The sequence below is a fragment of the Dicentrarchus labrax genome, unplaced genomic scaffold (genome assembly GCF_905237075.1).
Source record: "Dicentrarchus labrax unplaced genomic scaffold, dlabrax2021, whole genome shotgun sequence".
Taxonomy (NCBI): Eukaryota; Metazoa; Chordata; class Actinopteri; family Moronidae; genus Dicentrarchus; species Dicentrarchus labrax.
The window spans coordinates 393531-410475 of NW_026136713.1; the positions used below are offsets into that span (position 1 = coordinate 393531).

At 40.3% G+C, this 16945-nt stretch overlaps 1 protein-coding gene across 1 annotated transcript; it reads left to right on the forward strand.

Moving 5' to 3' along the window:
- Window positions 1–917: 917 nt before the first annotated feature.
- Window positions 918–16908, forward strand: trappc11 (trafficking protein particle complex subunit 11). Its single transcript, XM_051419023.1, has 30 exons — window positions 918–1275; window positions 1930–2158; window positions 2302–2471; window positions 2912–2982; window positions 3363–3477; window positions 4646–4745; window positions 4883–4956; window positions 5634–5730; window positions 6608–6741; window positions 7189–7330; window positions 7640–7733; window positions 7921–8000; window positions 8822–8900; window positions 9352–9406; window positions 9732–9877; window positions 10508–10569; window positions 10753–10885; window positions 11256–11386; window positions 11861–11986; window positions 12075–12268; window positions 12403–12551; window positions 12807–12928; window positions 13098–13217; window positions 13345–13410; window positions 14502–14658; window positions 14752–14863; window positions 14950–15041; window positions 15171–15304; window positions 16205–16372; window positions 16483–16908. The coding sequence occupies exons 2-30, from the start codon at window positions 1955–1957 to the stop codon at window positions 16525–16527; spliced, it is 3372 nt and encodes a 1123-aa protein (XP_051274983.1). The 5' UTR covers window positions 918–1275; window positions 1930–1954; the 3' UTR covers window positions 16528–16908.
- Window positions 16909–16945: the final 37 nt, after the last annotated feature.

Sequence of the window (16945 nt, forward strand, 5' to 3'; positions counted from 1 at the left end):
TGATATTCTTTGGCCACCTGTCACTCTTTGACTATAATGACTATAATTAAATTTGAGTTTTTTTTTTTCTTAATGAATCATCAAGTTTACATCCCGACTCACTCTCTTTATGATTACAATCATGTTTGGAATTTTTTTAGAACATTTGTCACCTGCCAATCAACTTTTCTTTATGAGACAAATCCTGATCCATACTTTTGTTGTCTAATCCTTCCATTTCCCATCCCCTTCAGGCTGCACAACACTCCTGCAGCACTTGGGCCTACTGAGATGTTGCTGCTGCTGCTGCTGCACCTCATTAAAAGCTCTGTGTATAACCCTGTCTAGTGCTACAAATCTCATTGCTCCAGAGCTCATCTTACTGTCTGCTGAGACACTGTTTCTAAGCTGCAGGACTGCAGAGATCCCATGTTGTCAATATTTAGTAATAATGTGATGTGTTCTGCTCACACAGGAATCAACAGAACATGTTGTGTACTTTACCTCTGAGGTGTTACTAATGTCAGCTAAAGTTACATGTCTTACTACAGTCTTTATTTTGGCAAATGCAATATTGGCCTATACCATTATTATACCGTTATCATATAAAAGTATCATATCAGTTGATTTTTCTTCACCTTATCATTGCCTATAATATTTCCTTACTTCCAGCTTCACAACAGATCAAAGGCTGAATAAAAGCTCACAGACATGTAGGTGGGTTTGTTTACTGCAGTACATCATGTTGACATACTCAGATAAAAGATTGCTTTGTATTCTTTAAGAATGCGGCATACAGTTATTAGTATTGTTATTATTATCATTATCGTTACCATTATTATTAAGATACATTTATCATCATTTTCTTTGCTTGTTAAAAATATTTTTTAATCGCAAATAATGTAGTTTGTGACGTAGACTTTCATTTTGAAAAGTCGAACCGGAAGTGTTACTCAACTTCTGCCCCAGGAAGCTAAGTAGCCAGTTAGCTGTTGCTTCAGCAACACCTGCTAAATTAGCTATTATATTTTGCTTCTGTCGAATTTGACACAACGGCGAATGGCTGCCGGATGGTGACCAGCGCTGGGACTGGGCTAAAACGAAGCCAGGCAGCCGAAAAGTAAAAACACACTGGCGTTTAGTGAGCATTTTGCAACCTCGCCCACTAGCTTAGCTAACTGTTAACCTTGATAGACATCCACACTGACAGCCTATGAAGTGCAGCTAGCTGGAAAACTCAACCAAGCTAGCTGCATTTATCACCTTTACCAGTTCAGTTGAAGTGATGCAACTAAGGTATGTTGTTGTTTAATTAATCTGTGAGTTCACATCTGTTTATTACGGGTTATTGAGGATGCTAACAGCTGTGCGAGCGGCGTTAGCCGAGTCAGGCTATCTCACTTCCGCTTTCGTCTTAACGATTTCTGCATTCACGTATTTAACGCTAAAAAAAAAGATCTAATGTGTCACCCGTTTTTGAGTTTACAGTAGGTTTTATATGACTGAGTTGGGTCGCATTGTCAACAACTGTGTAAACCCCGGCGGGATGTAAACAGTCGAGCTCCGGTCTGTAGGATGTAAACAACTGACCTGTCACTGTTAGCAGCTAGTGCTAACCTGCACGTCTTGTGACCTGCAAGCTGTTATCCACAAAGGCTCTGTTCATGCGTGGTGACTACAAGAGGATGTTGTGTTGTAATCCTCTAAAGATAGCCAGCTGATTTCCTGCACGAAATGAATATTATGTGAAGAAATGCATTTTAGTACATTTAAATGTATAAACGCCTTGTTCAGTTCCTCCCCTAATGTAGAAACAGCAGCACAACAGAATACTGAGAGAACAATCTCAAAGCATTATTGCTCATTTTAAGTAACCTAGGGTGTTTTGTACTCAATATTTTTCTTTAAAGATGTATTTATGTTGTTGTGATGTTGCTCTGTCCTGTGTAGGTGTGTCCACTGTTAAAGCATCGTGATGGCAGGTTCCCAGTGGGAGCTTCCTCCAGAGCTGTGCTGTCGGCCCATGGCCTTTGTGGCTCTGACTGGTCTGGATGTGGTGTACAACGCTGTGCACCGGGCCATTTGGGATGCCTTCTGCGCCAACCGTCGAGCTGACAGAGTTCCTATCTCTTTTAAAGTCCTGCCAGGGGACCACGAGTACCCCAAATGTCGCACCAAGGTGAGGCGGGGACAGAGCGATCTAGAAGTCCATCCACAAACAGAGACAATATAATATCCTAACAAACCCAACCTATGGCATGGAATTGGTACACAGTTTCAGTTTGCATTTGCTCACTTTGCATTCTCTTCCTGCCTGTCTAGCGGACGTCCTATGAGTGGTACATCCCTAAAGGCATCCTGAAAACAGGTTGGATGAATAAACATCTGAACCTGGTACCAGCTCTGGTTGTTCTCTTCTACGAACTGGACTGGGACGACCCACAGTGGAAAGAGAAACAGTCAGAATGTGCAACTAAAGTGGAGATTGTTAGGTAGGTACACGTTTCATTTGCCTTCAGAAAAGGTTTTATTGGGTGACTAACAGAGCAGGTAGATGCTTCAGATTCTGCTTTATCAGGCTTGATTGGTACATTTTACTAAACTGTTTTCATGTGTTGTATTTATGTGGGCGAGTTCTACACACACAGGAAACGATCAGGTTTCAGTTTCTCCTTGCTGGTTTTTGTCATCAGATGCAACACATGGAATCTCAGTATTACACTTAAAAAATTATAACTTTAATAAAGGCTAGGTCATGTAGCTCTGTGAGAACACTGTCATTGTAAAAATTGTTTCTTACTTTTTCCTGAAATATACAAGAAAATAACAGGGAGCAGACTGGGCTGTATATAGCTGACACTATAAATGAGCTCTCTATGACTGGCAGTAAATTTCACCTGCAATCATCTGTGTTGTGTTTGTTTGCCTGTAGGACCAGTCTGCAGGGGAGGAACACCAAGGTGGCTGTGGTTTTAATCCAGAAGAAAACTCCTCTACCTCCAGGTAAAGATCTCTACTGAATCATATTAGCTTATTATGCACATGTGTCATATTCCATCCATCTAAGTTCCACTGTGTATCTACAGTATATCCCAGACAGTCTTTCTTTCTGACTGACAAAAGTACAACATTGTACATTTTATAAACCAGGGTCCTGTACTGGAAAAACCTAAAAAACCATTTGAGCAGTTTTTTAATGATCAAAAATCCTGTAAAACTTCTGGTGAATGTAGAACTGTCAACCAGTGGCCTAAGGCAAAACTAGCTTTAGACATTAAGCAGCGACTTTACATCTACTGTTTAACACGGCCGTAACAATCTGCTCTGTCAGTTTCCTGTTTCTTTTTCCAGCCTAAACAACACTCATTTTCTTGTTTGTACAGGAGAGGACCTGGTAGCGTCAGAGAGAGCAGCAACTCTTTGTAACGCCTGCGATCTGTCTGGGAAGAGTCTCTTTGTACTGCCTCACACCGACCACTTAGTGGGCTACATTATAAGGTAGTTACCTATTCACTAATGCCATATAGATGGATATATTTACATAGATATTTTGCAGTTTATGAACTGCCAATAGTCAGTTCAGTCAGGCATCTACCATTTGGCTCTCCAGTTGAATCTAACACCATATTTACACCTGGTATTAAAATGTGACCTGAATCTAGGAGACATTAACCGGATAAGGAAAAATGCATGTTAATGCAACATGTAAATGCACTGTGATTAGATCTGTCTCACTATATCTGGAGGTTGTCTTGCTTGCATTGTCAGGGTTCCCACGCATTGGGAAAGGCTGGAAAATGTGGAAATTTAGAGACTAGTTTTGAAGGCATGGAAAAAAAAAAATCTGTAAAATAAAATATTTGATTTAAACGGTTATTTACGCTCTGCTGAGGCCAAGCATGCCACGGAAGCGAGCTAAGAGTGTCCCATAAACGCTGAACACCATTGTCAGCAAGTTCTGTCCTGTATTGTCAGGAAAAGAGAAGAACTCCTTGAAAACCATCTCTCAAAAAGAATGGGAACCCTCATTGTGTTCAGATCTTAGGTAGCTGTAAACGCAATCTGTACAACATGCCGACATCCATACCCAATATAACTGATAGAGATACTTGTTTTTAGCTAACACTGAATATAGTTTGTTGTAATATATATTGTGTTGTTGTTATAATATCGTTATTCATGTACAGCTTCTTTACCTACTGCCAATAAGAAGTATTAAGGAGTTAATTGAGGGAAAACCCTTTATGGCCTTGTAGTTGTAGAATATGGTCATGCAGAATAAGACATTAAATAGTGCTTTGTAATGACTAATAAAGAGCCAATGTGCTACTAATATGAACTTTAATAAGCAACTAGTTGACTAGTACCTTAATGTGAAGTGTTACCAATATTAGAATAACATATCAATTACAAATAATTCATTTGATCATTTGATACTTTGGTGCTGATGGTTTCAATTGAATTTACTGATTTGTCTATGTTGACAAAAGTTTAAACATTTATTGTTATTATAAAATCCAGATCAGGCATCTAATTGATCTGTCAAACGTGTAGCCACGCCAGGCTAGTAACATAATCAAATGCATGTCTAAGAGCTGCAGCAGAGAAATCCACTGAAATCTCTTCCAAACACTCTGTTTATTAAGTTGTATTCTTCTGTGTGTAGGTTGGAGAATGCTTTCTATGAGCATGCTCAGACATACTACTATACTGAGATCCGCAGAGTCAAATCACATAAAGAGTTCCTCAACAAGACAACACATCAGGTACGAAGGCACACACACACAAACACAATCCACCACAGTTTCTATGTACTTAATGTAATGTACTGTAATTTCCCTCTCTTCACAACATTGTCTTCCTCTCCTCCTCCTCGCTCCTCTCCGCCTCCTGATGTTTCCAGCTGCTGTTTGTCAGACACCAGTTTAAAATTGCTTTCTTCAGTGAGCTGAAACAGGACACCCAGAATGCTCTCAAGTAAGTGTGAGCCTATACGTTCAGAATGGATGATTGTTATGCATAATACATACAGTCCTGTTAGGACTGTATGTATTATGCATGTTACGTAATGTTTTCAGCAGCAGTCTTTTTAAACAAATGCTGGAAACTATTGCAGCAGTTTTCAAACTGGGGTCCAGGGACCAACGGGGGTCCTTGAGTGGATTGTAGGGGGTCCCCAGCAAAAGGAGAAATAGAATATAATAGAATATTTACTTTTATCAAACCTTCTGGAAGATGGAACAACAAGGGGATCATTAATCATTGATCATGAATTGACTGTTAAGATTATCTTCAAACCTAAAAATAAACAAAAAAATATTCCTTAAGACAAAAACCTCTATTAAGTCTATTATGGGGGGGAAATGAAGAAGTTTTGGCACCCCTGATTTATTCAATAGAAAATTGGAAAGTCTTTAAAAATGTCTGGAAATACGGATGCTTTTTGTTCAGTATATCTAAAAGACCAAATGACAACTACTGCTGTGTCATGAAATGCATCCATTCAGAGTTGGGTCATGTCTTTTGGCAGCATAAAGTTTTTTTTTTTCCTTGTTTCTTTCAAATTGAAACAAAAAACCGAATTAATTGGTGGCTTCGTAGACCCTCTATGCTGCATTCTGTCTCTCCTTTGGTAAACCTGTTTGTGTCCGTAGGTACTACAGAACTGCATACAGTCTTGTCCATGAGCTCAGAGCCCACGAGACCAACATGTTGGAGATCAAAACTATGGCTGGATTCATCAACTATAAGGTACATTTCTGTCTGTCTGTCGATTTTATTTGGAAATTTTTTTCTGATCCACACTTTGGTCGGTGAAGAGGTGTCTCAAACACTAATGGATGGATTGATTTAGGTGGAGAGGAAGGGCTCTGTAGCCAGACAGTATTCGAATTGGAAATAGATTGCAGCTCCTTAGAGAGATACCTGAATACGAATTTTCCTTCTTTACTCAGAGTCACCACTGGCTGAATATTTGAAATTTGGATATTCTTCATAAAGTTGCATTTTTCAGTCTCATTTAAATGTGTTTTTGGGAACAATTTGTAGTGAATATATTGTAACAACTACAAAATGAAACCAAGAATAATACTAATTTTCCTTCATATCCTTCATACTATTTTGCCTTTATGGAAAATATATGGAAAATAGGTCTTAAATTGCATTTGTAATGGTCTTAAAAAGTCTTGAATTGAATGTGTTGACACCTGCAGAAACCTTGTATTCACTCCTCCACAGTGCTGTGAGTCCTGCACCCTTTTATTGTTATTATTGCCTTTTATCTTAGTTCAGTTCTAAAATCCTAGCACACCATGGAACGGTTGTAGCTTAGCCAAGGTCACTGCCGGAGCTGAGAGCAGCCAGCAGAAATGAGTTGCACTGCTCTGAGGCACTCTGTGTCATGTTGTCCTCTGTTTCCATCACTTCTGTGTATTTCCATTACGCAGCTAAAAAAAAAAGTGCAGTGATTTGACTGACAAAAGATACTTCAGTCCGAAGTTCTGGACTGATGATTTGAATCATCAGCATTTAGGAGGCAACCTGAACTGGACGGATGTCTGCAGTTACTTACCATTTACTGCCTTTCACTTCTCTTCTGCTTCCTCTTGATGTCTCTGTCCCTTTATAGATCTGTCGCCTGTGTTTCCAGCACAACACTCCTCTAGATGCTATAGCCCAGTTCAGGAAGCACATTGACCTGTGCAAGAAGAAGATCGGCAGTGCTGAACTGGCCTTCGAGCACGCTGCATGGATGTCTAAACAGTGAGATCACACATATACACTGTGTAGTCATGATCTATCACACTCTGCATGTAACATGTTCAAGTAATTAAACCATGTTTAAGAATATATATACAATGATTACAAATGATACAAAAAGTAAAATAAAAAGCTTTATTTACTTGTAGTGTAATAGTGGAGTTTCTCCTCAGTTGTGTTTGTATAATTTTAGTACAGATTAGATTGAGACTGAGACACAAGATCCTTAGGGGAACAGTTTTATTAAAAGTAAAGTGAAACAAAATCATTAACTGCTTCAGAAATGTTTCTTTCTATTGAACAACCTGAATGTCATTTCAACTATTGTTATTCACCCTCATTTTCATCCGTACACAATGTTCATATATGCCAGACCTGTATATCTACTGTATAATACCAATATATTATGACCCCAAACCCCACTATCCGTTCTTCTCTGCTTCCTAACAGGTTCCAGTCGTTTGGGGAGCTGTTCGATGAAGCCATAAAGTTGGGTCTGACTGCCATCCAGACCCAGAACCCTGGTTTCTACTACCAGCAAGCGGCCTGTTACAGCCAGGACCGGAAACAGCAGGCACAGCAGCTTTGTCAGGTGACGATACTAGAGCTGCTGGTACTTCCTCTTTAAGGGCTGGGTTAGAGTGGAAAAAGCAGTGGTTCGTATAACATGTTCGTACATCAAAGGGGTTTATATCTGATCCCAATGACCACGCTTGACTACAGTTTTCTGTTGTGCACATGCTGCTGCACAGTATTTACTTTGTATTAACTCTTGAAACATTGAACACAAATCATATTACCACCTTTCACCTGATTGACAGTTCAGCAAGGAAGCTTGTATGTACTATCTTACCCATAAATCACCACTTAATGGTTCAACTTTATCTGTTCATTGTTGTAGGCTGGAGCGACTTATCCCTCCCCCGAACCATTGGACACCCAGAGTGGAGGACTGGACTTCTATGGCCAGAGGCCCTGGAGACAAGGACACCAAAGTAAGAACACACACACACACACACACACACACACACACACACACACACACACACACACACACACACACACACACACACAGTTTGTCTAATATCCACATAAAAAGTGTTAGATGACATATTTTTGATCACAGCATTAAGTGTCTCTGGCGTTGGGTAAAACATGACGTCTGTATTGTTGTGTTTCCAGGTATTGATCCTCCAGATGCAGAGAAGGAGAAGACAGGGATTCTGGCCCTGCAGATTAAAGAGAGAGATGTACCACATTCTGTAAGAACACACACTATATACACAGCTGTGGACATTCACTGTTTCATTGTCCCATTTGCTTAAAAGGGATGTCAGAAATGGAATATGATATTCATAGGTGTGTTTTCATTACTGTATAATCACCTGAAAATAAGAATAGTTTTGTTTATGTTGCCGTTTTTATTTACTGAAGGAACAGGTCCTCCTTTACGGAGTCTGCCATGTTGAACCACCAGGTTTCTACAGTAGCTCAGAACGGGCAAACCAAACACTGTCTCTAGATAGATATTTTTCATGGCCACTGTAGTTTCTCCTACACGCTGGGAAGACGAGCTCAGTCGGTTTCAATCTGCAACTTCACTGCTAGATGCCTCTAAATCCTACACACTGGTTCCTTTAATGCAGCAATTATTGAACTTATAATTTATATGTAATTATAGCATTTTTCAAAATTATTCAGATGGTTTTTGTTTGTAGAATAACAATCCTTAAATGTGTGTGTTTTTTGATACTACCATTTAAATATCTCAAATTGAAATACCAATAAGTGTACTATTCTTAAATCCAAGTTAAAAAATTGGTTGCGTGTGTGCAGACTGTTGACATACTGAGTCAACTACAGAGGAAATACGGTCAGTTGTGTGGAGTGCCTTTATGTAAAGCATAGCACAGTAGCACTGTTTTCAGTTTTGAGAAACAAGTTATTTGAAGCACATAGAGCCCAAAATGCTTGACACGCTTCAGAAAGATACACCTTCATATTCTAACATGCCCCACAGTGTGCACACTGTCAGGTTATATTGTACTGCTGTATTAAAACATGCCTCTCTCTGCCTCTACAGGAGCTGATAATAGCACTTCTCAGTAACGCTGTTGCCCAGTTTAAGAAGTACAAGTGCCCTCGAATGAAAAGTCACCTCAGTGAGTATCATTGTGCTCTTCACTGTTCCTCAAATGCCCCCAGTGGCCTGCAGGGCGTTCCAAAGCATCCTACAGCAAAATGTGGACTGCTACATTTAACTGTCACTGAAGGCATTACATTTGATGCTACTGGTATCTGCTGTTTGTATTCTACAGTCAGTTTGACTATCAGTGCATTCCTCTTTTCAATATAAGTGTCCTTTCTCACATATAGTTAACGCCTTACAGGTAAAATTTAAAATGTTGGATGCTTTGGCATACCATGTAGGATATGGAAATTATTGACATGTAGTTACGTGATCACATACTGACAAGAGCTCATCAAAGCATCCTTCCTTTTAAACATTTCATTTTTCATCAAGGACCATTTTCTGTTGCACTAGAGACTGTATTTGCTCCCTGTTGGGTTTAACATCGTCAGTATTTATCTCATTCTCTGTGTCCTTCGCAGTGGTGCAGATGGGAGAGGAATACTACCATGCTAAAGACTACACCAAAGCCCTAAAGTGAGTAAAAAACACATGCTGGATATTTTTACCCTTTGAATTTCATATAGTTGCTCAGAAAAGTGTTGGGAGTCACCTTTAAAGTAGTACTGCACCTGGAAAGCTTTCCACTTCTATTTATTTTTCTTTATATTTCCACATCTATTTTTAAATTCTCTTACAGATTTATTCTTTTTTTACACCACTCTTATGACTCTATAGATTGAGTCTGTTGTCAAGACAGCACCATTTACGTCAGCCAGTGGAGTGGTGCGCAGATTGTTTCCATAATCTCTGTTTCTTAGAAAGTGATCTGAGCGTTTGTGCGTGTGTGTTATGTTATCAGGCTGTTGGACTATGTGATGTGCGACTATCGCACAGAGCGATGGTGGGGCCTCCTGACAGCCATATTGACCACAGCTCTACGGTGTGCTTATCTGATGGCCAGTGTGAAAGACTACATCATATACTGCATGGAGCTGCTGGGCAGAGGTAAGCAGGAGGCTTATACTGAGCTGTTATTAGCAAGTCAGTATCGCCCACCTCTGGTACCACAGAGGAAGTGCAGGTTTTTATTGATTATACAAACTTTTTGATAAGATTCCTCAACTGTGGCCACAAATGTAGATTGATTATAAATTATTATATTATTATCTCTAAGGTTTCAATAAAATTATATTGTCCCATGAGGCCTTTCAAACCTGACCATCTTTTAGTCAATAAAATATAACATTGAATGCGACACAATATGGCTAAAATCACAATATCAATGTCTGTTGCATACAACAATGGTTAACCATGATATTTCGGTTAGTGGCATTTATTATTTGTTTAATCAGAATCATGTCATCAGTAGACTTTTATTAGTTGAACCAAACACTAAAACACATGAGAACAAAACACAACCAGTAATTCAAGTGTTGTTGATTGTTGGCCAAATGTTGAGAACTTATTGGTGATAGATCTGCCAGAAAATGGACTTGAGGGTTATTTGCTGTGTTTAATTATAAAGCCAATATGTATAAAAAATAACGTTCAATTGCAGCACACAATTAAATGTCCAAAAATGGTGAGCACAATATCTGGTAGAAAAGCTAATGGTTTAATCATCTTGTCTTCTAGCTTCAACACTGAAGGAGGAACAGAAGTTAAGAATTGAGAAGAATCTCATCAAAGTCCTGACGGTAAGTAGAAGGATTCCACCCGGCTTAACACAACATGTTCACCAAATCAAACACCAAGCCATCTAGGATCAAAATATCTGAATGAAGAGCCTCTAAACCAGAGCAGTAATATCACAACTCTTTCTATTAACAGTGTCACGGATGACTTCTTATATCTCATTCTGATTGTCTTTCTGTTTTCAGAACGAGGTCCCTGACGCTGAGCCCGAGTGTGATTCATCCTCTGTCAGTGCAGCCAAGTCTCTGTGGAGCGACCGCATGGCTCTGGCTGGGTCGAATGAGCTGACTATAGAAGTGCAGGACTACATCCCATTCAGTCAGTTTAACACACACACACACACACACACACACACACACACACACACTCTCAAACTCAGAGAAACTGTTCACACCTAAAATTCTTTCTTTCTTTCTCCTCTGTGTTTAATATAATATATAACTATAATGGTGTACATAAAGACCAGATGGTGGGCTAAAAAGCAAGAAGATTATTAAGATTAAGTTAGTTTGTTGCAAACAATTGGATCATTTCTTTTCCTTGTTAGCATGAGGCTACTAATTATATTGTTCAGTGTGGCACACATTCCCATTATGTCATGTGTCTGTTTAATTAAAAAAGGTGCTGTAATAATTATTGCTCTATATGTGAGGGTGTTTTCACTCTGTCTTCTCCTTTCTGACTCCAGTCCAGTGTAAGGCCAAGTTCCAGTCTCCCAGTTTCCATGTAGACCAGCCCATCCAACTCCAGGTCTTCCTCCGAGCCGACTGTCCTCATCCCGTATCGTTCAACAAGCTGTCCGTCAGCCTCAGCAACCAGGTACGCTCTACGCAGATGTCATAAAAGGTAGAAAACCGTTTAGTTCTCCAGCATCAGGCACAGTGATGGGTTGAGAGGTGTTAATGAAGAATGGAAGCAGCAGTTTCTTTTAGAGTTTAAGAATTAAACAGTTTTTAAACACATTTAGAATTTCTAATTGTATTTGGGAAATGTGCTTATGGGTTAAAACATAGGAACAATAAAATGCAAAATAAAACAATAACAGGCAGCTTTTTGAGGCAATTTTCTTTTTTCATACCCAGCACAAATATTCTATTCAGTCGTGGGAATTAAAATTTACACAATTGTGTGTGTGTGTGTGTGTGTGTGTGTGTGTGTGTGTGTGTGTGTGTGTGTGTGTGTGTGTGTGTGTGTGTGTGTGTGTGTGTGTGTGTGTGTGTTTGTTGTGTTGTGTTGTGTCTGTGTCTGTGTGTCTGTGTCTGTGTGTCTGTGTGTCTGTGTGTGCGCGCGCAGGAGTACAACCAGTGGTGTGTGGTGGAGTCTTCGGGTCAGGAGAGTATGAGCCTGTTGCCAGGAAAAACCAAACGCTTCAACTTCAGCTTTGTGGCGAAGACTGAAGACGTTGGCAAGAAGATAGAGGTGAGGCAGTGTGTGTGTGTTTGTGTGAGTGAGTGAGAGAGAGAGAGATGGAGATTGTTACTGACTGTGTGTGTTGATGCACATTTAGATGACAGGTATTGAGGTGATGCTGGGCAGTGACAGTGGCCGCTGTGTATTTATGAGCTGGAGAGGGGCGGGTGGAGACGCGGCCTCTACCCACGAAGCCTTGCAGGCTAGCAGGTCGTCGCGTCGATGGGGGCGGTGCTTGGAGGCCCGTCAAGAGCCGGACTGGGACAGCCTGACCATGCAGCACAGTACCATGTAAGGCTTTGTTCAGACACAACACAATCAGAGTGCTACTGGAGAAGTCTGTTTGTGCAGTGTCAGACATGATCCACACAGCATCAGCAGGACTGTGAAATGTTTGTTTGTTTGTTTCTGCTGCTGTTGTTCAGGATCATCTCCAGAGTCCCAAAGATCTCTGTTCAGCTGAGCCACCAGCCTCCTGCACTCAACAATGAGATGTACTGCATCAGCGTCACTATCCAATCGCAGGAGGAGGGCGTGGCAAAGGATGTCAAGCTGACAGCTGGCCTCAAGCCAGGTACGCTGATGCTACCATAACCACAGATAGTTGGATTTCTATTTCTATTTGTGTACAGCTTAAACAAATGAATGATGTTTTAACTAGCGAGCGTAGTGAGGTTGTATGTTTTTTATTTGTATGGAGCCAGGCTAGCTGTTTTCCCCTGTTTCTAGTCTTTATGCTAGGCTAGGCTTGGCTTACTATGTGTTGATATTGTTATTTCAGATGTATGGCATAACACCAAGTGTATATTTAATGGTTTTGTCTGTCCAGGCCAGGATGCCAATCTTGGCCAGACCACACATGTGACACTCGATGGCTCAAAGGTTTGCGACGACACTGCGCCCGCCCTGCTCCCTGATGTTCCTCTAGGAGATCTGAAACCAGGCGAAAAGGTACACACACATTCAGAAAGAAATGTTCTAGATCAACCTTCTAGAGAAACTTGTGTGACAGAGCATTATCTGCACTGTAACTTCTTTATATAGACACCTGCCTACATTTTCAGCTTACCCACAGTGAAAGTAATCCCAGCATCCATGGTATGTGTGTGTTTGTCTCTAGTTGGAATGGTGTGTATACGTGAAGTGCGTGTCAACTGGACCAAGGGTCTTCCTGTTCCATGTGGCCTACAGCATCGATACCACAGTGGAAGGACGACAGATTGTGTGCAAATGTCATAAGGTAAAGAACATCATGTGACCTGCAGACACAGCTGACAGTTAGCACACTCTCCTAATAAATGACTGCTGTCCATGTTGTGTTAAACGTGGTGTTGTGTTTACCTCTCTCTTGTTCTGTTGTGTTCCAGGATGAGACAGTTACCATAGAGACGGTGGTCCCATTCGAGGTGTCTGTCAAGTTTGTGTCCACCAAGGTCTGTAGCTGATACTTTTAGTTTATTAAAGCCCCTACAAGGTACTTTGTTTTTGTATTAGTTCTGGTAGTCTCTATGGTCAAAAGTGGTGTTTCTACCACTTCATTTCATTGATTTCAAGTGGAGTCTGACCGATTCCAACCCGGTGGTAGGCATTAAGAAAACTGACTCCGATGCCAGCGATTATGTGTTGCCAAGTCTTCACTTTACGCATAACATAAGCTGTTTTAAACAGGAAGATAGTATATTGTTTACTGGTATTATTTAGTAGTGTTCTTCAGTGGGAGCCGACAGACAGAACAAAGCAGAACAGTATGGACATGCTTACATTGTTGGTGTACAGTGAGACTAGAGATGGTGGTGGTGCAGAGTTTATCAAGTGATATTATTATTATTATTATTATTATTATTATTATTATTATTATTATTATTAGGGATGTCTCGATCAAGTAATTTTGTTTGATATCTGATCCGATATTTTCCTAGATGATACAGGTGCACAGTGCACGCTTCAAGTACATTATTCAAATCAATACAATGTATTCGCATATGTTTGACAATCGAGTAGCTCTGTAATGTTTTAAGAAAAACATTTATTGAACGCGAACCGCTCCGTAATGTTTTTTAAATTAAAAAAATTTAAAAAATTAAATAACCATGTAAACAAACTAAATTATGTCTTTGTAAATTGCTCTTATCAATTCCACTTAAACAGTAAAACTAGAACACTCATAATGAGAAATAGAATCACAACACTCTGTTCTGTGAGGTTGTCACAGGTTGTCAGTGGAGTCTGGTGGCTTTGAAGCATTGACAGTAGCTTTGAACAGAACCATATAATATATACTGTGTGTTTAGTGGATGTACTTTGACTGGCACATTTGTCCCCAAGGAGCCATTGTGTCCCACTTTAGTGGCTTCCATCTGAGGCAATCTAGTGGACCAGGTCCAAAACTTTAGTGCCTATTAAAGCAAAGGATTGGGCTAAGGTTCCTGCTCAATAAAACCAACGTGAGCCCCCCATCCTTGAGATTGGATCAGGACATCCCTTTTTATTATTATTATCTGTGCTCTTTTCTGTGTGTTTGCAGTTTGAGCCACTGGATCGGGTAGCGGTGGACATCCCATTCCTGTTGATGACAGACATCCTCTCATCGTCTCCCTGGCCTCTCCTGCTGGCCTCCTCTTCTCTGCAGCTGGTTACTATAACCAGCAACACACCACAGCTGCAGTCACAGCTGCAGGAAGGTACCGGACTAGTTTCAACTCTTTTAGATTCATAGCTCTGATTAAAACATGTGAATCCTATGACTATAACATATTATTTGTGTGTGTGATCAGTGGTTCTGCAGACAGGCGAGAGTGCCAGCGAGTGTTTCTGTCTCCGGTGTCCACCACTGACCAACAGCAATAGCACTGTAGCTACAGGACAGTACCTGATATCATGGAGGAGGTACGTAACACACATGTTGAGTGATCCGTGTGTATGTTTGAAGAGGCTTGTAGGTCTCTTAACTGTGTTTTAACTCTGTTGTACAGAAAGTCCTCCAGTGCAGACAGTCCTCTCATCCAAACTACAGTCACTCTACCTCATGTCATCCTGGAGTCTGTCCCACTTTACATCCACGCTGGTCAGTCAAGTTTACACGTTACATATTTTCTTTCTTTTTAATCTTTATTTTCCTGCTGAATTTGATTTGTAACACTCAGTTGTGTTGAATGTTTCTATTTTATTTCAACGTGTCTTTGTTTGGGTGTAGATGTACCATCATTTGGGCGAGTCAGAGAGTCTCTCTCAGTCCGTTACCACATAGAGAACAGAACAGCTCTGGTGCAAGAGGTGGAGATGGCTGTTGAACCTTCTGATGCCTTCATGTTCTCTGGACTCAAACAGGTACAGTGCTCTCTACTTTAAATAAAGATTTGGCAAATAAAAGGCATGTAACTGCATGTTGATGGTCAAAACTATATACTGTACTATACTATAGGTTTCCTGAATACATATATGGTAACTGAACTGAACTGCTCAAATATGTGTTTGTATATATGAAGTAGGACACAGAAAATCCACACTACTGTTTTAACTCCTTTTTACTTTCTGAGGGTCTGTAGGGAAAACCCCTGCACTCGTACTGATTCACATATGGGTTACTATGATTACCACTTACTTATACAGAACACTCATGTTTGAGTTGTCTCAGATTACTGTATTTTATAAATGTGTCAGAAGGTCTAAGGCCACGTTCACTGACTAAATTGTATCATAAAGGCTTATCAATTATGTCCCGCCCCTTTTTGCTCTGTGCTCCAGTTGAGCAGCTTTCTCCTTTCCTGTACTTAGATATGCTATATACTAGGCTTGTATATGTTGAAAAGACAACCATATATAGCTAACTAGTTAGTGATTGATGTAGATTAGCTAGCTAATGTTTTGCTATATTAATATAATATGTGACTATATATGTATGTGTATATTTGTTTGTTGATTTTTTCTTTTAACCATCTTCAAAATGTGGTTGGAGACCAACTGCAGGTTGTAAAACTATGACTGTTAACTGGCCCTAAGCTTTATTCATGGTCAGAATAGAAAATACATGCATGGACGAGAAGATGTATTTACTGTGTGTCTGTGTCTGTGTCTGTGTCTGTCTGTCTGTGTCTGTGTCTGTGTCTGTGTGTGTGTCTGTGTGTGTGTCTGTGTGTGTGTGTGTGTGTGTGTGTGTGTGTGTGTGTGTGTGTGTGTGTGTGTGGTGTGTGTGTGTGTGTTCTGTTTTCTCTGTCTGTGTGTGTATAGGTGCGTCTGCGTATCCTCCCAGGCTCTGAGCAGCAGATGCTGTATAACTATTACCCGCTGATGGCTGGTTACCAAACACTACCACAGCTCAACATCAGCCTGCCGCGCTGCCCGACCACCAACACACACACACTGAGACGCTTCCTGCCTCAACGCATCTTTGTCAAGGTAACACATTAACAGGAATGCAAACACACCACAGAGTTAGTAGTAGTGGTTATCTGAATGTGAAGATATTCAACATTTCAAAGCATAATTTTCTTTCTCCTTCTCCTCAGCCTCAGGGTCGGCAGGTGGACGACGCCTCCATCGCTGCAGCTTGAGAAGAACACACACACACACAAACCGTTTACTGTAAATACGAGAACAAAGCAACATTGTTTAGGTTGTTCTAGATGTATGATTCCTCACAGATGACAATATTAACACTATTTGTTTCACATTGTTCTGTAAAAACACACCAGGACAGACTACCTGTTGACCAAACATCAGGAGACATTTGTTTCCAGCGTTTCTGTTCAGAGTGAATGTGACGACATGATGAGCATGACAGACGGCTGGTGAATGAACCGGTACACTGATGTTCATTTAACAGTGAAAATCATGTATGGATCTGATGTGAACTATATGGAGATTTGGGTAGAGTGTAATACAGGAAAATTGAATGTGATGAAGTTTTAATTAAATTGAAGTGATGTAAACTAGTTGAGCTCCATGTGCATGTTGCTAAGTGTTTACAGT